Consider the following 25,456-nt stretch of genomic DNA (forward strand, 5'->3'; position numbering starts at 1 on the left):
ACTTTAAGAAAAATAAAAAATAAATTAAAATGAAAAAATATAAATATAAATAAAAATTTCATGTAATTACGCCAATTCGTTAACTCCCAAAATTGAAGAGTTTCAATTACACTCAATTTCCCTTTTATAAATAATTATTTGATCTACCGAACATAGTAATTACGCCAATTCGTTAACTCCCCAAATTGAAGAGTTTCAATTACACTCAATTTCCCTTTTATAAATAATTATTTGATCTACCGAACATAGTAATTACACCAATTACGCCAAATTCCAATTACATTTGCCTTTCCAAACGTATGTCTTTTATTTATTTGTTTATTTTGTTTAATTTCATTCTTGTCAAAAGCCCTAAACCCCATTGCTCCATTTCGCAGCTTGTTTGAGGAGAAAACACACACAAGAAAGAGAAAGAGATTGAGAATGCATAAACTGAAAGTTTTGGTATCACTGAGTAAACCCTTTCGGAGAAATGATTCGAGCTTTTACTATTGTAGACAGTTTTCCGCTCAACCCAGTTACGCCCAAGTCGATTATCTTCAAGAACAGGTTTCATTTTATTCAACATTCTTCCTAATTAAATTGTTGGTGCAGACACAAACATGCTTTACTAAATTTGGCGAAACACCCCAATTACTTCTTGTTGTTGTAGGTTTTGGTTGAAGGAAGGGCTAAATCAAGAGCAGCTATTCTAAATAGACCATCTGCTCTTAATGCTCTTACTCCTTATATGGTTCGTCATTTTCCTCTTTTGAACAATGTGCTTGTTTATGGTTTTGTAAGACTGTAATTGACCCTATTTTGAATGTTAGGCTGGTCGATTAAGTAGATTGTATGAGTCTTGGGAGGAAAACTCAGATATTGGATTTGTCATGATGAAGGTAATTATATATTGTACTAAAAAGAGCTTCTTTTCATTTCCTTTGTTGGTCTTAGTTTTCTTTTTAGTCCGTTTCAAATTAAAGGACATTTTGTTACATTTCTTTAGTTTAAGACCACATTATACAAGATTCAAAAGTCTTTTTGTATCTTCTTAAACTCTGTGACAAGTCAAAATTAGTCAAACAAATTGAAATAGAAGAAGTATTTCGAAGGATCAGAGTTCAGTTGATGAAATTTGGACATTCTAGCAAATAATTAAGTTTTTGATTGAATTTATTGCAGAGCAATGGCAGGGCATTCTGCTCTGGAGCAGACGTCGTCACACTTTATGAGTTGATTAATGAAGGTGTGTGTTTGCGTTTAGTTTTACTTCTTTTTTTCTTGTGTTGTATCATTTTCAAGGTGTAATTTCCTGAGTGTGACTGATCATATATTCCCTGCAGTGATCAACTACTCCCTGGCTTAATTTTTTTTTGTGATCAAGTACACCTATGCTTAAGTTTTTGATTAAAGCAAAGATTTTGGAATTGATTAATTTTTTTGTGATCAATTCCTCTCTGTTTTCCACTTGCTTGGGTGTAAATATCACTCAAAGTTAATAAGTATTAATCTGTTAGAGGTACCCAAGGGTGTGACTTACCGTCGATAAAGTTGGATTGGACAACGGAAGATGACGGTTCAAATTCCAACAGAGACAAAGCCACACCTTTCAGTGCATCTATTGGAATTTGAACCCTAAGGTGATCCTCTATGCTGGACAAAGTTACTCGGTACCTGTGGGGAGATAGGTAACATGTATTTGGTAAGATTAGTAGAAGCGCGAGTAGGCTGGACATAAAATATTAATCCTTCTGTTCATTTTATGTGGCACTTTTACTATATGTTAAAGAGGTTTTTCTTTGACCATACTTTTCTTAAATACTTTTTTAAGTATTTAGAATTATTATCTATCAGTCTTATTGTACTTTAATGTATGTTTCTAATATGTAAATTTTATTTCAAAAATACTTGAAGAATTTAAGTCCTAGTTGTCACCAAAAATTATCTAGCTTTGCCCTTGAACTCTATGCCCTGCCACATAAGATGGAACGGTGGGAGTATTGTGTTAGAGAAATGCTTATTTGTGTTTTTACTAAAGGTGTAACATTTGCAAATTGTCAAAATGAGGAGCTCTACAAGAAACAAATTGAATACCTAAGCGGAACAGTTCTTTCCCACAACCTACTGAATGAGAATGGATCATTGTTAATACCACTGTTCAAATTGTTAATCCATGTAGTTTGTTTGGGTTTCTTGCTTCATAAGAGGAAACTAGCAGAATGATCATGACAAGCTACCATATTTTTGAACCTCCTTGTCTTCACCAAATGAGTCAGGCTCGGTAATATAATCAACATATTTTATTGACTTAGTGCACCCCAGGGTATGGCCTAATAGTCAATGAAATGAGAGGAGAACCGTGAGGTCTCACATCAAATCCCAACAGAGTCAGAAAAATATGTGATTTCTTCCCATCTGTCTGGACCTTGGTGAGAGAGTTACCTGGTACCTGTTGCTGGTTTGAAGTAGCAGGTATCCCCTGGAATTAGTCGAGGTGCTCGCAAGCTGGTCCGTACATCACGATTGTGCTAAAAAAATATAATTTATCGACTCAGCTTCTTCTTAGTGCTGGTATTTTACTTTATATTGCAACTGAAGTCGTAGATGGACCTTGTAAATTCCTATAGTTTGAGGAGAATACCGGAGCATTTCCTACACTTGCTCACCAAATCCTTTGCTTTTAAGGATAACGGTTAATTTTTTAAGTTATTGCCTGCGAAACTGTTGGCAAACATTTTCTTAGATGCACTCATCTGCAGGGAAGGTTGAGGAATGCAAGAAGTTCTTCCAGACATTGTATAAATTTGTTTACCTGCTAGGAACCTATCTCAAGCCAAATGTGAGTAGTACTCTTTCTTTTTCTTTTTCTGCATATTGCATTGTCAGTGAGATTGGATATTGAGTTTTCTTATCAAAATGTTGTTTCTTCTTTCTCTTATTGGGAATCTCGACAGATGTTCCTCTGCCTCACCGCTTGTATCAATGCGTTGGTTTTGAATTTCTGTTTCAACTGTCACTTCATTATTATCTATTTGCACAATATAATTGTCTAGCTCGACATATAATCCATAAAATGAAATACAGCATATAGTTATTACGTAGAAGTATGTCAACACTCTGCTCAGTAAAACTTATATACATTGTTACTATATGTACTTGGAATACATCAAAATTGTATGGGAGGTTTCACTTCTTCAAAAATATCGTCATGGCCTAAAACATAGTAAAAATCCATATATATATTTGCCACTGTTATCAAAGGCGAAAAGCACAAAAAAGCTCTAAGTTCTGTTGGGCTTTAAGCGCAAAGCACAAATAAAGCATGGGCTTTAATGAAAAAAGGCACAGAGAGAAAAAAATACAAATATATTCAAGACTAATAATTATAAATGTGAATGACAAATATTTGACAAAGAAATTGAAAAAAGATAAAGATAAAGTGAATTATCAATTGTTTAGTGTCACCTCTTCAGAAGAGGCTCATTGACAATGAAAAATATGTCTTAGAACCTTGATGACGACACTGAAGCACATAAAGCGAGGCGAAGTGCTCAGCACGTTCTGAGCCTCGCTTAGGGGTGTAAGCGTGCCTTTGACAACACTATTATTTGCTACTGCATACTGGAAGGCTACTCCGTCAATGGTAAATTCATTTCCCCCTACCAGCGGTCGCAGTAACTTAATTTCTATGTCGTGCAGCTGACCTCATTTCACAGCTCTGCACATCTTGAGTAAAATGGTCATAACTTTGTCTAGCAATGTCAAAGTGGTGAACTGTTTGAAATGTTGACAAGGAAACTAGACTTCCTGGACTAGAATTTCGCTTCAGAAACCATGAGAAGTTCCTTTTATGTTAAGACTTTTGCAGCTTAGAAGTAGTCAATGCATGCTTTTAAATCTTCTGATTTTCACTTACTCTTGTTTTCAGTGCACTTTTCTAACCTCCTCTCTTTAAAGCAATATTATGACACAGTACTATTCAGAAAATGAAAATGCAATGTCTGGCTTTCTTCTATTTTTTGTGTAAACAAGAATACATGGAAGATCTAGAATCTTTTGTTGATGTCTTAGGAACTTTGTAGTAAAGTAAGGACATGGAATCTTCATGCATCACCCTTCTAATTATGGATGGCTGCACTAATTTGGTGCAGCTTGATTATATATTACAATGTTATGTTATTAAAAACAACAACATTATAACACTACCACATAGCCAGATATAGTAACTCATCCATTCAGAAGGAGAGATGGAAGATTGTCCATGCCTGCATTTGATGGACAGTTTGTAAAGAAAGGAATCAAAGATGCTTTGAAGACAAACACAGTATTATAAAAGCTTATAATATGCTCTAAGTAATAGCTAAAACATAAGAGATTTCAGAGATTGACATAGTAGGCCATTGTATCATCTTAAAATTTGACTTCTAAATCAAGTTTTTAACAAACTTTAGCAGACATTTTTTAAGTCAAGTATTATCGATCATTATGTGCAGGTGGCTATTTTGGACGGCGTTACAATGGGAAGTGGGGCAGGTATTTCGCTTCCAGGAATGTTTCGCGTTGTAACTGATAGAACTGTACGTACCTGCTTCCATTGTGCCGATTATGACACCAGATTTCCTTATCTGATTAATTTGAAAGACGCCTTATAAATGACAATATTTTTGGTGGCATAACGGAAGAAAGTTCTTTTGCATGATTATTCCTTCCAGAGTTGTATTCATTTTTTCAGAAGTGAAGGGCATAGAGTGCCTTAATGGACAAGCCATCAACTATTACCTATTACACTGGGAGAAGTGCTGTTGAATGGCCCCCATACATTTCAACTATCAGATATAAGGAAAACTATAAACGTGCACTGAATAAGCTATGTTTGATGCTTGGGTGGTGATACCCAATTCTTTAATTTGTTATAATGCTCCAATGATAATTTATGGTCAAATGCGCTATTTATCAACAAAGGATTTTACTCTGTCAATATTTGAATTTTTTAAGATGTCAGTATTTCTGTCAACTATCACATATGAGGAAAATTATGATTTTCATGCACGGAATAAGTTACATCTCATGGCTGAGTGGTGGTGCCAATTCTTTCACTTATTGTGATGGTCGACTAGTTATTTGCTATGTTGTTCGGGCTCTTCAAAAGTATCATTGTGTGTGTGTCAGATCCTCCTAAGCTATGCACTTTTAGAGGATCCGACACCGGTGCGGCAATATCTTTGGAGGGTTTGGATAACATAAGTTATTTGGGTTCAGATGCACAGAAGAGCTCCCTCAGCTTATTAACTTTTTCAATAAGTTGAATTTGAGTGTTTAACGCTGCCTTTCGTTTGTGCATCTTTTTTTTAACAAATATTCCCTAGGATGAGAATGTTTTAGTTTTTAACTTTATTTTTGTGTTCTTATATTATTTTTTGCTCAGGAAAAAAGTATTGTTTTCCTTAGAAACTTTGCAAAACTTGTATGTTCCATTATCAAATTTCTGGAAATATTTTATTGAAGTCTAATATATATAGGTGATATTTATATAAAAGTTCTCGTTATCTTTTTAGATGTGTATATAGATGTAAATGTGTTTTCATACATGATTCCTTGCTTGATTTGTATATAGTATATACATGTAGCTGAGTTACATTGCTTATGCCGATGGTCTGCTGGAATTACCCTGTGTATTCATCTTTTTTTTTTTGGGGGGGGGGGTTGTTTTTCATTTCACATTTCTTTATTCTTAATAGAAGGAAATAAAAACTTATCTTGAAAACATGCAAAATCAACTACATCTATATATTGTATGCATATCAATCAAGGAAATCATGTAGTAAAATATATTTACACTTCCTAAAAGATAAGGAGAACAACTTTGTCAATATAATTTCACCTATATACTATACTAAAGTCAATTTTTTTCATAAATATTAGATAATGAAAAAATAACTGCGATGAAGTTTCGAAAAGTTACACCGAAGGGTGTGGCCTAGTGGTCCGTGAAGTGGGTTGAGCATCATGAAGTCTCAGGTTTAAATCCTTGCAAAGACAGAGTTACCCAATACCTGATGCTGGTGGGAGGTGACAAGTATCGCGTAGAGTGAATCGAAGTGCGAAAGCTGGCCCAAACTCCACGATTATAAAAAAAAGGTTTTGAAAAGTAAAGAGAATATTGTTTTTTCAAAACAAAGTAATATTTTATACAAAAATTGAAAATTGACCTATTTAAATTTGAAAAGTAGAACTTATCAATTTTTTTTGAAAACTAAAACAATCTCAGCCTAGATAATATTTAAAAACGACTGAGGAATGAAATACTTTGTTATTATTAATGAAATGCTTTACCTGACAAAAAAATGGTTAGCAACTTTGCAGACTTCTTTATTCTTTTGTTCACTTCTATATCCTTTTAGATTTGTGAGATTCATTATTGCTACGCTAACTTGTATCCTCTTTAAGGGATGGGCTACATATTTGTTTTGGCGAGTCATACAATTTTCGTTTTGTTGTCCTTTACAAATTTGTTTCAAGTTTTATGTCCTTTTTACGAGAGAACTTTATTTTTACATATAAGAGATATCAAAATAACACACCAGATATGAAAAAGCTTATTTTCTTCTATTCAAATTTGTCATTGGACATAAGAGACCATTTCCTCATCAAAGTTTAGCAGACATGATATAATGGAACATGTGAAAATTGTAGTAGCAATAGTCATCATAAGACAGTTCAAAACTTTGAACCATGACATGACTCAGGAAAAGCATGTTGTATGATATGTTAGCTTTATTTTTTTTTGATGTGATATTCTTACCCTTAATACTGATCAGTGCCCTCAACTTACAAATGAAAATGGCAAAATCCTTGCAGGTTTATTCCTATCCCGAGGCTCAAATTGGTTTCCATCCTGATGCAGGGGCTTCTTATTATCTTTCTCGCCTTCCTGGCTACTTAGGCAAGTTTAATAAAATATTACTGATAAATAGATTCCTATGTGGGGCTATTACTGATACATGCTTGTTAGTATGTAGACTAGAAAACTTTACCAGAAGTAACATCTCTGTTAGGCACGTTACCAGTTTTTTAAAGAAGTAACATCTCTAGTAGGAAAATGATTTGGTGTGCCACGTTCTATTATCATCTTATTGTTTTCTACTTTGATATGTCTATTCATGCAACACATTTGTGTGGGGTGAACTGGTGATGTGTCTCTTTGATGATGAGGTGCATTGATTTCTGCATTCCCCATTAAGTCATCCATATATTTGGATAACTGGGGGGGGGGGGGGAGGGAGGCTCGAATCTTCATTTTTTGAGGGGTCAACAGTCGCCCCTTGATTTATTTACTGGGAATCATGACTTGAACATAAGTGCTTTAGCTTGGTTGGTATTTTCTCTGTTTACAATTGCCCCTTTTCTATGTTGATGTATTAGATTACTTTTCTCACACCAACAAACAGTGGCATATCTAAGGGGGTTACTAGGTTCATGTGAACCCATGTTCCCTCCCTATTTCATGTATATTACTGTTATATTTTTCATAGTACTTAATATATATGTGTGCATCCAAGCTTAAAGTATCATATAATTTGATGGTTATGGGCGTATCTCTCTAAGAGAGGCTAGGAGTTTAAATCTCATGTCTATTTTGTAGTTCTTTTCTTTCTTTTTCTTGAATTGGGTGTACGTTCTAAGTGGTTATTGGTGTCACTTGTTGTGTTTTAATATAGTACTTTTTTTCTTTATTTATTTGTTTGATGTGTTCTTTCAAAATTTTCAAGTCTCAACACATTGAAGTTTCTAATTTTCTTTTGTCACCGTGAAAATTTATATAATTGAGCCAAATGTGTACATCAAAGCTAGGAGTAGTGGGTGATGTAGAATATAGTCAATGGGTTCAATTGATCCCAACATCTTCGATACAGAGTATAGCTATAAATGTAAAAAATTAGTACATAGAAGAATAAGAATCTTGAACCTATAATTTCAAAAGCATAATGAATTCAATTGTAAGAACCTGTTGGTTGGTCAAATTTATATCTTGGATCTATCTCTTTGTAATAGTGCACCCATCTTCTCGACATCCTGTATCCACCTCTTCCACCAAAGGAAAGTGATTGTTTGATGAACTCTCTTTATTTCTTTTATTGGATTAGTACTGCTGAAGACATGCTGGTTGTGAAGTTATTTTCATATTAATGTATTCGCCTACTTTGACTGTTACCGAGAGTTTGATGCTAGGGGTTTAATACTGGCATCTCCTTCCTTCCAGGGGAGTATTTGGCTTTAACAGGGGAAAAGCTTGATGGAGTAGAAATGATTGCTTGTGGTCTTGCTACCCACTATTCACACAATGAAGTTAGTGATAAGTTAATCTGTAACTAATATTCTCAACTCTTATTCTACTTTTTTTGGTAGTTCTGATGTTTCCTGTTCCAACAGAAGCTTCCTTGGATAGAAGAACGCCTTGGTAAATTGATCACAGATGATCGGCTTGTCATTGAAAATTCTATAGCTCAGTATGGTAACCTTGTTTACCCAGATAGTAGGAGTGTCCTACACAAGTAATGTTCTATCTAAATTCTCCTTGTTTCTCTTCTTCCATCATTTTATTTTTTCTAACTTGCTCATTGTGAATTCTGGGGGCTCTGCTCAATTATATGGATTTTTAGGGGACCAGAGTAAATTACTCTAGGATTCAGTTTAGTGATTCTTTTAGTAAGCTTTTAAGGTAGTGACATGGTTTAGAAACTCTCGGTGGTATGGTTTATCACTTAAAATTATACGCCTCTATATGAGTATAGGTATGGATGTGCTATGTCTTAGTATCTCCACCAGATTCTTTCGACATGCAACACCAACTCAAAATATCCTCCCTTCGTCCTCAAATTATTTGCTATTAGAATTGCATCATGCAATACACATTGTGAGATGTTCCACATTCGTTCCGAGAATGTAGTGTTGTTTCCTTATATGATCTTGGCAAATCTTCACCTCTTGAGCTAGCTTTTGAGGTCAACAGTCCATTCTTGTAACATTACATTCATCTTTTATGATTGGTTTACCTAATGTTGGATTCAAAGTTGTATTATCGACGCTCTAGATTTTAGACATGGGTGTGTAGGAGGTGTTAGAATGTCCCACATCGGTTGAGCAATAAGGTGTTGTCTCCTTATATGGTTTAAGCAATTCACATCTTATGAATTAGCTTTGGGGGTTGAATTGGACCCAATGACCATATTCTAATGGTCACAAAGCAAACAAGCAGCTTTCTTGAGAGCCTTGGTGCTGCAAATTCTTTCTTACACCTTATTGTTTATTTCCTATCTGACCTACTCTATGTAATAGTTTAACTTTACATGTTTAGCTTCCAACCCCTTTCATATCATCTTATCTCCTCTCTCTACTCTTCCGGAGTCTCCATATATTTTCAGAAAGAGGCCTTCAACTTATTCCAATCTTGGATTGCTATCCTGAAACTATGTATCACATGAGCCATGTGCACGTTCCTTCTCGAATAATCAGCTACTTTAGCATTAGTCTCGTTCACTAACCAAATATCAGTAGCCGTTCTCTAAGGTTTGCCTCCAACACTCAATACATACATCTAAAGAATCTCCCCTTTCTCGTCATAATCCCCTTCCCAAACTTACTCCAGAACTTTGGCTCCTTAACCAGAAAACCACACTTTATCTACTTTCCCATATTTAATAGATATTAACTCTACATAATTTCTGGGTCGAGCTCGTCGCACCGGGCTTGCCTAGTGCGGATTACCTCTCCTTTGTGGTTTGCGAGCTATTGCAAAGGAGCGGGGTTTTTACCTTGTGCGCACAGGTAGCGTCTACGGGGTTCCCTTGTCATAGAAAAAATAGATATAATCTTTCCATGAAGTGTTTGGTCCATTTCCCAAGAAGTGCTGCGTTGGAATGGACCTGATACTCAACCTCCCTCTCATCCTGAGACTGTTTTGTTCCATGCCACGAAATAGTATCCCGGATCTGTTTCTGATTCTTCTTTATTCATATTCTGGCAGATCTGTACTCCGTAGTTCCATCTTCTCACCCACTATACTCCAGCCAGGTTAAAAAACATACACCATTTTTGTCACTTCTCTTTGCTTTGTTAAGAACAGGTATCCTGTGGTTTCATTTGATTCTCGCAAAAAAGCATCTGCTGCAGATCTCAATGCCTCATTTCTGTAGGTTTTCATGAGTTAAGCATGATATATGTGAAATTTTTTGGACGAATCTTTGCATCTATGAAAGATGCCAATATTGTCTTTTCTTTTGCTCCCAAGTTAATTTCATTTCTCTTCTTATTTATGATAAACTTACTTTTTTTCTGTCATCACATTTCATATTAGCCTACCCTCTGTTTCCTTTTGTTTAACCCCCTTTTTTAATTCAGGTTTGAGAAAATCGATAAATGCTTTAGCCAGGATACAGTTGAGGAAATTATAGAAACTCTGGTATGTGCTCTCTCTCTTACTCACTCTTATTGTCCTTTCTCTAAGTACAAATGCAGACACATTAATATCAAGAAATAAACTATGCAAGCACTAACTTTGATAAGCTGCTCCAAACTGTTAATCAATATTGAATGAAGGTAAAATTGAAGAGCAAGATTAAGATGGAGAACTCCATTTGATTAAATCTTCAAAAAACACTCTACTTGGACCTTTTGTAAGAGATGGAAAATCTTTTGGAACAGGATGAGTATAACTTGAATAACAAAAACTATATCTTCAGGACTACCTGTTAATTGATAGTACATGAAATGGTGCTTTCCAAATGGTTCACAGCATTTCAATACGTGCTGCTCGGGGTTCAGCACTTAAACGCTTGACATAACTTTCTGATAGTTAAATTTAGTAGACCTTGTTATGCCACAAACCCAAATCTTTGTATAAATTGGCCTTATTTAGTTTCTAGGTCTCTTTTTTCAATTTTTGGTCTTAAAGCACGATAAGAGAAGTTTAGGACATTATTTGAAGAACTTGCCTCCTGGATATTGATCTTCGATATTTGTTTCGCTGATGCTTTTTGCTGATTTATTGTTTTGCCTCAGAAGTATAAGTATATGTGTTTTCTGATCTCAGAAATCAAGTTATCAGTTGTTCACATTCTGGTTGATTTCCTTTGACTAGGGGTTGTGGGAGGATGGTATCTGCTTCTATAGAGCTGTCTAAATGGGCTGACCCAACCCAATCCTAAAGGGCTAGCGAGTTAAATGAGTTAGGACGGGCTGACCTTTTTAATTAAAGGACCTATAAAATAACAGCCAAACTCAGCCCTAAGCGGGCTGCGGATTGGAACGGGTTGGCCCTTCAATCAAAAGATGGACAATATTGGCCTCTTAGAAAGACTATCGAACAATGATCAACACAACACCAATACGTTAAAAATTCACATATCCATGAGTTCCACACACTTTAGTGGAACACTTACAAAACAATAGAACATGCAAGATATAACAGTCAACAATCATAAGATTCATCATAACAACAGGCATTACATGATCATTTTTTCATAAACTAGACAAGGAGAAACGAGAAATTATTCATAAACGCAAAAGTAAAAGAGGTCAAGGGTTCATAGTTATAATAACTTCAATTGCCTAGTTGCTAAAGATTTGGCAAAATAAAACACTACTTAATATATATATATATATAATGAATATTTTTAAAATTTATGACCCACGGGCCGACCTCTGAGGCTCGCGGGTTGAGCCCATGAGGTTGGGCTAAAAAGCCTCGTTCCTAAATAGTCTGAAAAATTTAGCCCAACTCCACTTAATTCAAGGGTTGGGTTCAGTGGCGGAGCCAGAATTTTTGTCAAGGGTGTTCATACTTTAGGACGAGTTAAAAAAAAGAAAAACACCTAGATAATCAGATTACCAAGATTGGCTACAAAATAGCCATACCTCATCTCATATATGGGTTGGTTTCTTCAAGGTACCACTAAGTATTACAAGACAACATTTTTGTATTTAAATTCATGGCAAGAAGTCAAGAACAAGCATTACCTTGTCCTCGACCTCTAGGTTGAATTGTTGATCTCTATATAGTGCTCCAAGTTGTTCATATTCTTTCCCTGTTCAATATCAAATTGACTAACTATCCAAAATAAAATATCTCAAATAGAAACTTACAAAATATCAATGGATAAACTAAAGAAGATGAAGTAGGATAAATATATTAACTAATAGCTTCGTAACTACAATTGCATTCGACGACACTTCATCTCTTGAAATGTTTTCATAATACACTCATTAGAAACATTTTTAAACACCTTTTTTTTCTACATAAGGCACTATGCATCCATCTAAGAATTCATCATCCATTCGATTCCGCAAATCATTCTTGATAAGCTTCATTACCAAAAAAGCTCTTTCAACTGTTGCAGTGGCAACGGGTAGAAGCAAAGGAAATTTCACTAAAGGAAATGCAACCTTTTATCAGTATCACGAATATCAATAATGTAATTAGCAAGTTGATTCTCAAGAGCTCTTATTTTGAATTCATCAAAGTCATCAGGATATAATTTAGTCATTCTCATTATCCTTTTTATGTCAAAACTAGAAAATGAATCTATTGGATTCAAGCTAGTTGCTCCATTAATCAAATCACTTGTCACCTCATTGAAACGGTCATCAAGTTCTTGCAGCTGCCAATCAATAATTTTATAGAATACATCCACACGATAATGGTGTAAAGTAGTATAGTCAACTACTTTACGTCATGATCTTCCGGAGTTGGCATATGGATCATCATAATTGGGTAATGGAATGTCATGCTTGATACAAAATGCATCTACCTTTTCTTTAAGTGAATCCCATCCAATATTTTTTTTAAGAGAGGATCCCATTCATTAACTCTTAAAGCTTGCAACCTTCTTTTTCCTACCTTTACAAGAGTCATAGCATTTGCAATATCTTGCTCCTTTTTTTGTAATGACACATTAAGATCATATGTGATTCCTAAAACATCAGTCATCAAATGCAATAAGAAAACAGTTTCAAACGTTTGACAACTTCTGAGAAATTCCGATGCGCTTACTCTTTCTTCCAAAGTACTTGCATTTACAACAAGAGTATCAAGTACATCAACAATAGAGCCAAAACTATTAATAAAGTTTCCAAATGACTTGTAGTGAGATCCCCAACGCGTATCACCGGCTTTAATAATACCAAGTTCTTGATTCAATCCTCTACCCGTTTCTAGTTCACCCATATTCAATGCCTCTTGGAGTTTTCTTTTTTGAGATTTTCGAAATTCATCAACACGTTTAAAAGAAGCTCCCAAGACATTCAAAATATTTGAAACCAATAATACAAGTTCTCCAACTTGAATACAGTTTTTAGAAACTGCGACAAGAGTCAATTGAAGTTGATAAGCAAAACAATGGACATAATGAGCCGATCTACTTTCTTGTTTAATCAATGTTTTAAGACCACCTAGCTCACCTTGCATATTGCTTGCCCCATCGTAACATTGCCCACGTACATAAGATAAACTCAAAGAATGTTGAGCAAGTACATCCACAATTGCTTTCTTTAGAGATAAAGCACTAGTATCTTTAACATGAACAAGTCCAATAAAAGTCTCCATCACTAACCCCCCCTTTGTCAACATATCGTAGACAAATAGCCATTTGCTCTTTGCGTGACACGTCTATAGATTCATCAACCAATAAAACAAAATAGTCACCATTTATATCTTCTATTATAGCCTTAATCCTTTCAATCTTACATTTAGTCACAATATCTTTCTGAATACCATGAGAAATCATTTTATTATTTTTTGGAGCTTTTTCTAACACAAAAGGTTTAATCTCATCACATCTAGCCGCATACCAAGAAAGAACTTCAAGAAAATTACCCTTGTTCAATGACGATTCACTCTCATCATGACCACGGAGTGCAAAACCTTGATTCAAGAGAAGTCTTACCACATCGATTGAAGCGTTTAAGCGAAATCGATATTCATGCTTACTTTTATCATCCAACTCGTAAAATGTGGCTTGAATGGATTGTTGTTCTCGCATTAGATCTTCGCACTTTCTTTTGGATTGATTATGAACACTATTCGGTGGACCAACATATGTAGCAAAGCTATCTTTTCTATACCAATTCCTGAATCCTTTTGTCGAAAATACATTACCACCACCTTGATGAATGCTTTCTCCTTTAAATAAATAACAAGGTAAGCAATAAGCAGCATCTCTAATAGTACTATATTCCAACCAATCAGGATATTCATTAAACCACGTATTAACAAAACGGCGTGGTATTCCAGAAAAGTCAGTTTGAGGGAACTGATGAGTCCGAGGTTGGCAAGGACCTTTTATAATGTATGCCCCTCCTTATCTCATCACGAATGTTTGGATGGTAACTCAAAATTGGAGTTCTTTCAGCCGGATCAGCCTTTAGTTCATTCATATCAAATTCTTGTCTCTGAGAAGAGTGACATGGTATTTCTATTTGGTCGACATTTTCATCTCGGCACAATTGATTTTGATTTTTAGACGCCGTATTTGTTTTGGGTACTCTACAAAATATTTCTCCAAGTTCATTGAAGCCCCAAACTGAAATCAACTACTAAGTTATCAATTTGTGAACAAGACTAAGAAAAAAACAAAATATGAAATTACTCTCTTCAAAGCAAAAAGATTAAAGAATACATAAAAGCAATTTCAACAAAAATAAATAAAAAAATAAAATAAAGGGTATAAAGAACTTAGGAATACCTTTTCTCACTACAATGATTGTTGAGGGAAAAATATAATAATTCTTGATGGTTTTCGGCTTCTTAAAACTTGAAAAGGGGTATGAGAAATTAAGAATCAAGAAGAGAGAAGGGTAAAGAGAAGAGGGTTTTTGCTTCTCTTTTTGAAGAAGACAAGAAGTATGGGAGAATTTTGAAGAAGAGGAAAAACTAAAGGGTAAAGGGTTTGTTTAATGACTAAGTAGGCATATTATTTTTTAATTTAAAAAAGTCAAAAGAGGACTGTTTTTTTTAAATAAAGAAAAACTGGAACTGATTTCATCAAAAGTTCTGTTCTATTTTTTAAAAACAAAACGGAATCAAAAAAAATTTAAAAACAAAACAGAATCAGAAAAATTAAAAAAAAAACACCCCTGTTGAGGCTCGAACCCAGGTCCTTCAGGCGAATTTGCACACTTTTGACCACTAGGCTATCTTTTATTAGTATGTCAAGAGTGTTCAACAATTAGTATATATCCTATAATATTGATATTTAATATATATAGTCGTAAAAAATTTCCGACGAAGGTTGTTCATCTGACCACCCTACGCAAGGTGTAGCTCCGCCCCTGATTGGGTTGGGTTGGGCTGGTCTCACGGGCCAAGCCCATTTTGATAGCTCTATGCTTATACATGCTTTAGTATTCTTAAATACTTGGTTCTCTTTTTTACTTGCACCAAGTTCCTTCACTGTCGCAAAATGCAGGAAAGAGAGGCAGCAGAATCTCATGATGAATGGTGCAATACAGCTCTTAATAAAATAAAAGAAGCCTCGCCATTGAGCTTGAAAGTGGCTTTGAAATCAGTAAGTTGCTAACTGTTTCCATTGCTTTTGCAATCTAGTTTTTCAGGGTTTAAATTTTTTTTTGCTGCCAAAATGTAGATCAGAGAAGGCAGATTTCAACCCCTTGATCAGTGTCTAGTCCGTGAATATCGCATATCAGTTAATTGGGTGTCCAAACGGGTGTCCGATGACTTCTGTGAGGTATGTCTTCCTCTGACAATTGTCTGTACGAAGTTTGTACGCCCCATATTTCATTATACAATGTGGAGAAAAGGGAACGGAAAAATTCAATTGCTGGAAATAAATCATTGTACGTACCTAAATTATGTATATACATGCAATACGGGCTCAAACACACTATTTCACTGTGTACTTGTTCTCACCTGCCAATGTAGTTACTTAGGCATATGAGGAGAAATTACCTAGTATTTTTTTGCATTGTATACCTCCCTATCTTTTGCCATAGTAAAAAACTGGAATATAAAAGGAAATATAGCGATATACAATCATACACCATAAATATGAGGGTTCGTTGAGATTGAAATACCAAACTTAGATTTCTTCCCAGTTTAACTAGCCTTTGTAAATAGAGTTATCTGGTACCTGTTGCTGGTGGGAGGTGGCAGGTATCCTGTGAAATTAGTGCACCTGGGGAAGTTTAATTTAAAAGAAAACTTCAAATAATTTTTTTAGTTTTTTATAAACCTTGCGATTTTATTATCAAGAACAAATAGCCTCCTCTGCTACTAAGCTCTTCTTTAATGTTCAACCAAGTATGGTCATTTCTTCATGTTAAGCTATGATACTTATCTGCAAAAGCATTTCAGGGTGTCCGTGCTAGATTAGTTGACAAGGACTTTGCTCCAAAGGTAATGAATTGTCTTTTGTGCATGCTTAACTTCCTTTCTCCCTCGTCTCTCTTTATACTTTTTAGCTAGGGGAAGATGAGAAAAGTTACTCATTCTTGTACTGAACATTCAGTGGGATCCAACACGGCTAGAGGAAGTTACCACCGACATGGTTGACTGCTTCTTTATCCCATTAGATGAATTAGAACCTGAACTCAATTTGGCCACTGCAATACGAGAGCCTTCTATGTGATTCATGTCATGCTTTCCTCTGCACACGTGGTGTTTTATACTCTATTGGATCCATCACAGTAATGGGACTGCAGAAGACATTCCTATCAAGATGTTGGGTAGTTTTCATTCCCTTGGAGCAGATGAAAACGATACGGCAAGCTGCAAATTGCTAGTTTCCTTCATCTTTTACTCTAGATGAGACATGTTTCTGATGTTAGAGAGACCTCTGAAGAATTGCTTTTAATTTCATGCAGAGGGCTCTCTGATTTTGACTGATTAGGTGTGTCCTTTGATAGCGCTAGAGTTGGACTCTACATCATGAAAAGAATATCTTGTGAAACAAATTACAAATACCATGGTACCTTAGGAAAATTTTGCATACATTGGTAGTACCATGGGTAAGTGGAGACAATTTTTTTGCAGGAGCTAATACCAAGTGCAGTGGTTTTAATAGACTCTGGTTCACCTTTTGTTCTGTTGCAATCTGACTTTCTCAACTCTTAAGAGATGCACATGACCTTCCTAAGTTACTTAGATTTTTGTAATGAAAACTAAGGGCTTGTGCTTTGCTTGCTCAAAATGATTGTTGACTAATATTGAAGTCTTAGCTAAACTACATGTTGATTTAAATGAATTATTATTCAAGAGTGATAATTCTTGATTTGAGGGTATACCTGAAATAAACTCTCTACCCAACGTAGGTAGAGTTAAGGTTTGTGTACACCCATCCTCTTCAAACCCTACTTATGAGACTATTGTTGTCGTTATCAATCAAGTGAGAAAATAATGTCTCGTGAAATAATGTTACCAATAATGGCACGTTCTATTGCTTCATTCTTTTTTTGGATGACCATGCAGGGGTGAAAACTTTGGTTCTGCAGTTTTGATTTTTACTTCTTAAGAATATTATATTATCATCATACAAAATTAATGCGGCGTGGTTTGATATTTTAAACTTTGATTTTATTAATTATAGTTCAACCTCGACTTATATATACTCATATGGTAGAGAATTACGACTTCACAAGATACTCTACACCTTACATATATAGAGTTTAGACATAATAAAAGAAGGCATAATACATAAGTTGGCCCCTAAACTTGGTTTCAAATTTTAAGCATGACCTTCAATTTTCATAGTGCACAAATAGGCACTTTAACTATCCATTTCTTAAACAAAAAAATACGTGCATCCAATAGTCAAAATGCATGATATACAAATGCTCCCACGTGGATTTTTGAGCCACTCAGTGGCTGCCACGTAATTAAAAAAATTTACACGTATTTTATAATTAAAAAAAATTAAAGAAAAGAGACTCATTAAGGGTAAAATTGCCATTTCTGTTTTTTTTTACCGTTGTGGGCCTCAAAAATTACATTTGACGCACTTGAATTGTGTCTCAATTACGCATTTTGTCAGGTTGGATTCACATGTTTTTTTGTTTAAGAAATCGATAGTTAAAGTGTCTATTTGTGTACTATGAAAGTTGGAGGTCATACTTAAAATTTTAAGTCAAGTTTAGGGGCCAATTTATGTACTATGCCATAAAAGAATGTGACATATTATAAAAGCATAATACATAAGTATTTTAAAGTGAATGTAATGTATTTTAACAATTTCTTATTTGATACAAGGACGACTCAAAGTGGAGACTAGTAAAACTTTCATTTTATGCTGAAACTTTTGTAATGTTGGATAATCTGTCACGCCCCAGGAGGGTGCCCTAGACGTGGCCGGCACTCAGAAACCATTATTGGCTCCCAAGCGAACCACTTGACCTGATCACACATCCGTTCATTCATTCAATAAGTGAAAGATTTAAAAAAAAAAGATAATTAAGTGGGCGATTCCAATTAACAATCTATCTCAAGGAAGAAAGACCATGGGCCAACAAATCAAGCTCCAATCTATGTCATTAAATAGTCTGACAAGAATAATTCAAGAAAGTAAAATACTCAATCGACCCATCACTATCTAGTCTATGAAGCCTCTATCACTACTATCTAATTTGTGACAATGACAAGTTCATGGCTACCTCAATTCAGAATGAAAAGATTAAACTCAATGCAAGAATAACATAAGTGGTATCCTCCGAATGTAGGGGATGACTCACTAATAAGCTGAGTGTGAACAGATCCTCAATGGTGCGCCTATTGATGATCTCTTAAACCTGTCTCTGCATCATGAAATGATGCAGGTCCAAATGGACGTTAGTACGTGGAACGGACGAGTATGTAATATGGCAGAATGAAACATGCGTCAAGATAGAATAATATCGTTTCAAATATTTCAAGTGAGAAAGATAAGAGAGACTCAATCAAGGTGTCATAAGTCTAAAGTAAGAACACAGTTTAGACAAAGACCAATCATATACAATCCAATTCAACCAAATCATTTACAATTCGATCCAATCCAATCATATACAATCCGATCCAATCTAGTCATATACAATCCGATCCAATCTAGTCATATACAATCCGATCCAATCCAGTCATATATAATTCGACCCAATCCAATCGTATACAATCCGATCCAATCCAATCGTATACAATCCAATCCAATCACATACCATCCAATCCAATCCAATCATATACAATCCAATCCAATTCAATCAAATCATTTACAATTCGATCCAATCCAATCATATACAATCCACTCAACAATAAAGTCAAAGGACTCAACTCAATAGATATGCAAATCAAAATTTAGCAATGTTTATCAAATCGAATCAATCATCTACAATCTCAATCAAACCAATCATATCAAGCACAATCCACTCAATTTGAGAGTTTCTCTAACCAACAAACATCACCTATGAGCCAGTGATGTACAATAAGTTGACGTTGTTGCCACATCTGTTCAATACTTTGCCCGGATATGAACGAATCAACCAATCATTGTCACGACCCAAGCCTAGGGCCTAGATGTGACACGGCGAATGAGATACCCGAAGGTACCTCACCCAAGCCTCTTAGCATTCATTAAGCATTTCATTGGTAATGGTAAACAATAATAAGCGGAAATAAAAACATTTCATCCATTTATATCCAAACATACCTCTACTAAGAAACTTGACGGGGGCTAAGACATGTCCCTAGCTCACCCTCAAAATAAGTGCCACGAAAAGCTTTAATAAAAGTCTTACTATTCTACATAACAAAAGCTTAGAATAAAAAGGATGTTGTTCCCGAAACATGGGAACTTACCACAAGTAAATCTTCAAACTAATACGAGTTAGCCACGTGGAGGAGATCGAGGAGCGACGTCGGTTCCTACATGGTGATATCATGTAGGAAAAAGTATGCGTTAGTACTTTGAATGTACTAAGTATGTAAGTACGCTATGAAATGAAGAACATAAGAGGGACATGAGAAATCAATATGCATAAGTGAATGCATGCGTTAGACATCATCATAGGAAACCTTAAAATATTTATTTTTGTAGGGAAATGACCATAACCGACATTTAAGACCATGCGAGCTATTACATGGAATCCAACATAATCCCCTACGTTGGCACGGGGAGACTACTTGCCAGGTAGAACTCCATTCAGATTACATTTAATTATTTAACATTTGGTGGCTACAAAGGCCTAGCCGACAAGGGCTCCTATGGTGGCACATAGTTAATGCAACATGAGACTTTACTTAAGGACCCCTTAGGTCGAGTCTCCATCTACATGCTACATTCGGTGCTAGGTCAAATCCCACGGAATAACATTTATATATCATAATAACATAAGCATTGTATAACTTTAGACATCAAATCATCATCGGTGGAATAGCTCATTAAAACCTTTGGTTTATAATATCATCATGACTACCATGCCCTATTTACCGTTCTACTAATGAACCTTGGTTTATAAGAAAATTAGGTCTACAATCAGTGATGGCATTCCGGGTACCATGCTAATCGGATCTTCCATTTTGGGAAAATGTTCAAAAGCATTGACGGCTTATAGGGAGGTCAAACATGTCATATCATAACCTTAAACATTTCATTTGATTCAATGTGAGAATTGTACTTTCACATTTAAACCTTAATTTGGCTAAGAAGCCCTTTTATCAATCAATCATTCAATCATTTCACAAGACTCCCTTAAATATAGGCGTTTGCTTCATAAACTTTCATCTAGAGTCAAACTTTCAATCCAACTTCATTTCAATATAAGAAGACTAGGTGGGTTCATTTCATATAACTTTCAAATACATTTAAAAGAATACATGTATGCATGAGAGTGATATGAATGCATCAAATCAAACATCTTAAAAATAACCCACCATATGCATTTTAAAACTACTTTCAAGCCTTCATATAAGTACCTTGATAAACCATCTATTTCATGTAAATAAGAATCGACATAAGTCAATATAGGTAATAAACTTCAAATATTCATGAATCTATACATTTGGAATTGTAGTATGAAAATTCCTAAAATTTTTCATCACTTGAAATTAAGAGTCAATACACATATATATACCAATAGGAGTAAATAAACTTAAATATACCATAATCTATGCATTTGGAACCATTATGTAAAGTAACATAAGATTTTATCATTTAAAATTGATATATAAGGTTGAGAAAACATTTGGGCTCCATGGGTGGAAGAACCCATGGATGAAAACCCACATACCTTAGGGAGGAACTTGAAGAAGAATTGAAGAAGTCTTGGTGTTAGGTCTTCAAAGGGAAAGTTGAATCCTTGAGTTTGATAGAAAAATTAGAGAGGATGATTTGAGAGAGAAGAGGATGAAGTTTAGGGTTCTTTTGAGAGGTGAAAACTGAAAATAATGAGTCTAAAACGTCCTATGTTAGTGTATATATGTTTTAGGAAAAATGCCCAAACTGCCCTTCATCAAAATTCTGGAAATTGGGCAAAAATCCTGCTGGGGCTATAGTGGCGCGTCGCGCCACTGCAGCGCCAAGCCAAAATAGGCTTAAAACCCTGCACATCTAATAGTGTCGCGTCGCGCCAAGCCCCAAACTACTGAGGCTGTTTTCTGGCGCTATAGTAGCGTGGGGCGCCACTGGAGCGCCAAGCCTAAATTTCCTGCAGTGGTCGCCCAGGCCTGAAATTCCTGCAGTACTAGTTTGTAGTCAAATGGCTATAACTTTTGACTCCGAATTTTAAAAATTGTAATCTCAGTGGCGTTGGAAAGAAGACTCAAAGACCTTTAATTGGTAGGTCATGGGCCATCCAGTTCGTTATATTCAAAGAGATATGGTCATTGGAAGTTGACCCTTATACGGACTCATTCGGAAACTTAGCCGAGACTAATTCTTTGGGCTCGACTTGGTTTTTGGGATCCCTTATGACCCTAAATCACATATAATACCCTTGAATTACTTAGGAATTGATCCTAACTCATGAATGAACTTTAAAGTCATCGAGTACGATCCTATACATACCTGAAAAATGCTACGGGTCTTGGCGTAGAAATTTTTGGGGTGTTACAATCATGGATCCATCAATCAATCAAGTCCTATCATTTCAGGACAATGAAATAGGAAAACATTCGAATTTAACGGTCCAATCCCTTCCTACGTTGGCTACGTAGTTTATGGGATTCGAGTAGGGACTATACTCTTACCCAATTCGGTGCTCAATACTCCTCCCAAGACTCAATATGCTCATATCTATCAGGTGAGTAAAATACTCAAAATACTCATTTAGTCTCTTTTGGACTTAGTTCAAATCAACTCATTTAGTCTCATTGGACTCTTTTCAAAACTCAATCAATCTAGTCTCATTGGGCCTTCTTTCAAAACTCAATTAATTTCAATCATCACTTCATTCAATTAGGCAATCCTTTCAAGACTAATTCATAGTCATCAAGACTAGAAATCAACAGTTGTTAATGTTTTCATTTAAGACATACTTTCAACTCAATCATGCAGTAAATATTAAATGCATTTAAAACATATTTTTCACTCCTCAAGTCAAACTCAAAAGAGACGTTTTAATGTAAATATGCTCAACTCGTTTATACTCAAAATACTCATGCTCAAATTCTTTCTAAATCAAAGATGAAAATAACCATTCTTTAAACTCAAAATAGTGCATAAATAATTTATGCAAAAACGTTCACAAATCATTACTAAAAGTCCTTCTCAACAATCATTTATACTCAAAGTGCTCACAAGACTCCAATCAAATCGAATTATGCAAATCATATCATGTAGTCACATTAGACTCCAATCCATTACATCTCAAAACATCATCATCAACATTACATCTTCATCAACCATTTCACTTTTTAAAGATGAACATCATTTACATCATCATCAAACATCTTACCCCAAAATCCTCATTTAACTCTATGTTAAATTTCATAAAACTCATTAAAATATGCATCACCTCACTTTGAAAGCAATATTTTAGTTATACATGAAAAACCATCAATCTCAACATCAAGACAAATTATGACAAAAATGAAATCTCATCTTGGGTTCATGTGAATGAATACATGAATCCATACTCTCAACAAAACTCAACTCAAGAACATCATTAATACATGTGAATTTATATACAAAACTCAATAGAAATTATAGATAACTCAAGAACTCAACTCATGGAACCTCAAACTCAACTCAACTCAAATCAAATCAATGAACATGTAGGGAACATGGATGAAATTAATCAAACGTTGTGAGTAGCCTTACATACCTGAAATGAAGATTATCTCACCGAAAATCAAGGACATGTCTTGAAGATCTTGAATCCTAACTCTTCTTCTCCTTCCAGTCTCTTCTCTCAAATCTCCTAAGGTGAAGGAGAAGAAAATCTTTGGATATTATGAGAGAACTATTTTTTTGGTCCCAAAACGGCTAGGGTTAAGCTTTGGGAAAGGTGGGGAAAAGACCAAAAAGTCCCTCCCAAAAATATGAAAACTAAAAGAATTTGAACTAAGTTGGAACAGGTCCGTGTCGCAGACTTGTTCCCCCATAGTTTAGTTTTTGCCGAAATTTCAAGTTGAAGCAAAAACTAGCCAAGTCCGCGATGCAGACTTGGCGTGCACCCTTCTAGTTAAGAGAACCTAACTTTTTACTCCGAACTCTGTCGCGGACTTGGCGTGCACCCTTCAGATTAAGAGAACCTAACTTTTTACTCCGCACTCCAAAAATTGCAATCTTGGTGGCGTTAGAAAAAAAGACTCAAAGACCTTTAATTTGATAGGTCATAATCCATCTAATTCATTATATTCTAGGAGATATGGTCGTTTGAAGTTGACGTTTATACGAACTCATACGAAAACTTAGCCGATAAAAATTCATTGGAACTTGGCTTGGTGTTAAAAATCCCTTATGACCCTAAAACACATCTAATAAACTTTAAATACTTAGGAATTGATCCTAACTCATATATACAATTAAAAATCATTCAGTTCGAGTCTATACGCATATGAAGAATGGTTCGAGTCTTGGCGGAAAAAATTTGGGGTTACATAATCAATTTATTTTTACTTAAATGTTTTGTAAAATATTAGAAAAAAATACAAATTCTTTATAAAAAAATTAAGAATAGAAAGATTTCGTTTTACAATTTAGAAATATTTTAGCCTGAGAATTAAAATACTTATATCTGTCACGACTCAAAAGTGGACGTGATGACATTCGTCTTTTCCCACCAAAATAAGTCAGTCAAAACCCTACAAATGCGGAAGAGATGTGGTAAAGAATGAATAATAATAACATAAACGCGGAAAATTTAGTCTTTGTCAATAAATCCCCAAAATACAAATCTCAATGCCTTTATTTCTCAAATAGAATAAAGCATAAGCAAAGGAACAAGAGGCTCGTCGGATATGATGAAATTTTGAACTTGAATTCATAAATTTAAAATTTCAGACCCATTTCTATCTAAATCTGTGCTTCTCTATTTGTATGCACTGAGAGCCAGATTAGGGGATTTTCAATAATTTATAAACTAAAGTCGAGAGTGATTAAATTAGAAAAGAGAAATATGAATTGGCTTTATGATAGTGTGAATAAACAAACTATAGTACAGAAAAGAGTTAAATATTACATAGGCGTATTAAGTTAATGAAAATGAGAGATTAAAATTTAACTTAAGAATAACATGAAATTATTAAATTCGTATTAGGATTCATCGATTATAAAACATAAGAATTATGTGACTTGTAATTTGCTTAATTAAAAAATTCAAGTTGAATAATGTTGTATTAAATTGAATACATGTAACATAAAAATAGTATTTGTACAGTATATACAAGACATGCCATCTCAATTCATTGGACATTCTTTACTTTTTTAGTCCATTTCAAATAAATAAATAAATAGTATTTATTACTGGCTCGGAAAAAAATATTTAGTGATGACACTAAGTTCCCGCTTTATTATAGATTTTGAAGTTAAAACTTGAAGTCGTGTTTGGACATGCATTTTACTTTGAAAATTTTAAAATTTAGTGGGTGGAAGTAAATTTTGAAGATGAATTATCAAAATCTAATTAAATTTCACGACTTCGATAGATATTTTCAGAATCTGATCCAAAATCTAGTGGCATTTTCACTAGCTTCATCATCTATACTGTATTCTACATTGGATCATCATCATGATCTGCCTTAGAATCAAAGAAATCACTGTCTTTCTCTTTATACCTGTGGTTCGGCGTGTAAAGGAAGGCAAACAATGTCTGCTCACACAGTTACTTCGCATCAGTGTCGTATCGAGGATTTAAATTTTATGAGTTTAATTTTAAGATTTTTCACAATCTATAGTATTTCCAAGGTTACAAGTTTATATTTACTATTTATTATATTAGTAATTTTTACACATAAATTTATACTTTGATTCGAAATTACAGAATTCTGATGAACTCGATAAAG

General features: G+C 34.7%; 1 protein-coding gene across 1 annotated transcript; it reads left to right on the forward strand.

Annotated features, from left to right (window-relative positions):
* Positions 1-217: 217 nt before the first annotated feature.
* On the forward strand, positions 218-17,088 carry LOC129876502 (3-hydroxyisobutyryl-CoA hydrolase-like protein 2, mitochondrial). The gene is made up of 15 exons (XM_055951954.1): positions 218-297; positions 378-549; positions 653-733; positions 813-881; positions 1,165-1,228; positions 2,742-2,821; positions 4,476-4,559; positions 6,841-6,925; positions 8,243-8,328; positions 8,413-8,534; positions 10,381-10,441; positions 15,444-15,542; positions 15,621-15,722; positions 16,349-16,390; positions 16,503-17,088. Exons 2-15 carry the CDS (start codon positions 424-426, stop codon positions 16,620-16,622), a joined length of 1,221 nt encoding a protein of 406 aa, XP_055807929.1. The 5' UTR covers positions 218-297; positions 378-423; the 3' UTR covers positions 16,623-17,088.
* The last annotated feature ends 8,368 nt before the right edge of the window (positions 17,089-25,456 follow it).

Source organism: Solanum dulcamara, chromosome 12 (genome assembly GCF_947179165.1).
Source record: "Solanum dulcamara chromosome 12, daSolDulc1.2, whole genome shotgun sequence".
Lineage (NCBI taxonomy): Eukaryota > Viridiplantae > Streptophyta > Magnoliopsida > Solanales > Solanaceae > Solanum > Solanum dulcamara.

Coding starts and splice junctions, on each gene's coding strand:
- LOC129876502 (XM_055951954.1), top strand. CDS start 424: ATGCATAAACTGAAAGTTTTGGTATCACTGAGTAAACCCTTTCGGAGA. Junction 6,926..8,242: donor TCGCCTTCCTGGCTACTTAG/GCAAGTTTAATA, acceptor CCTTCCTTCCAG/GGGAGTATTTGGCTTTAACA. Junction 8,329..8,412: donor CCCACTATTCACACAATGAA/GTTAGTGATAAG, acceptor CTGTTCCAACAG/AAGCTTCCTTGGATAGAAGA.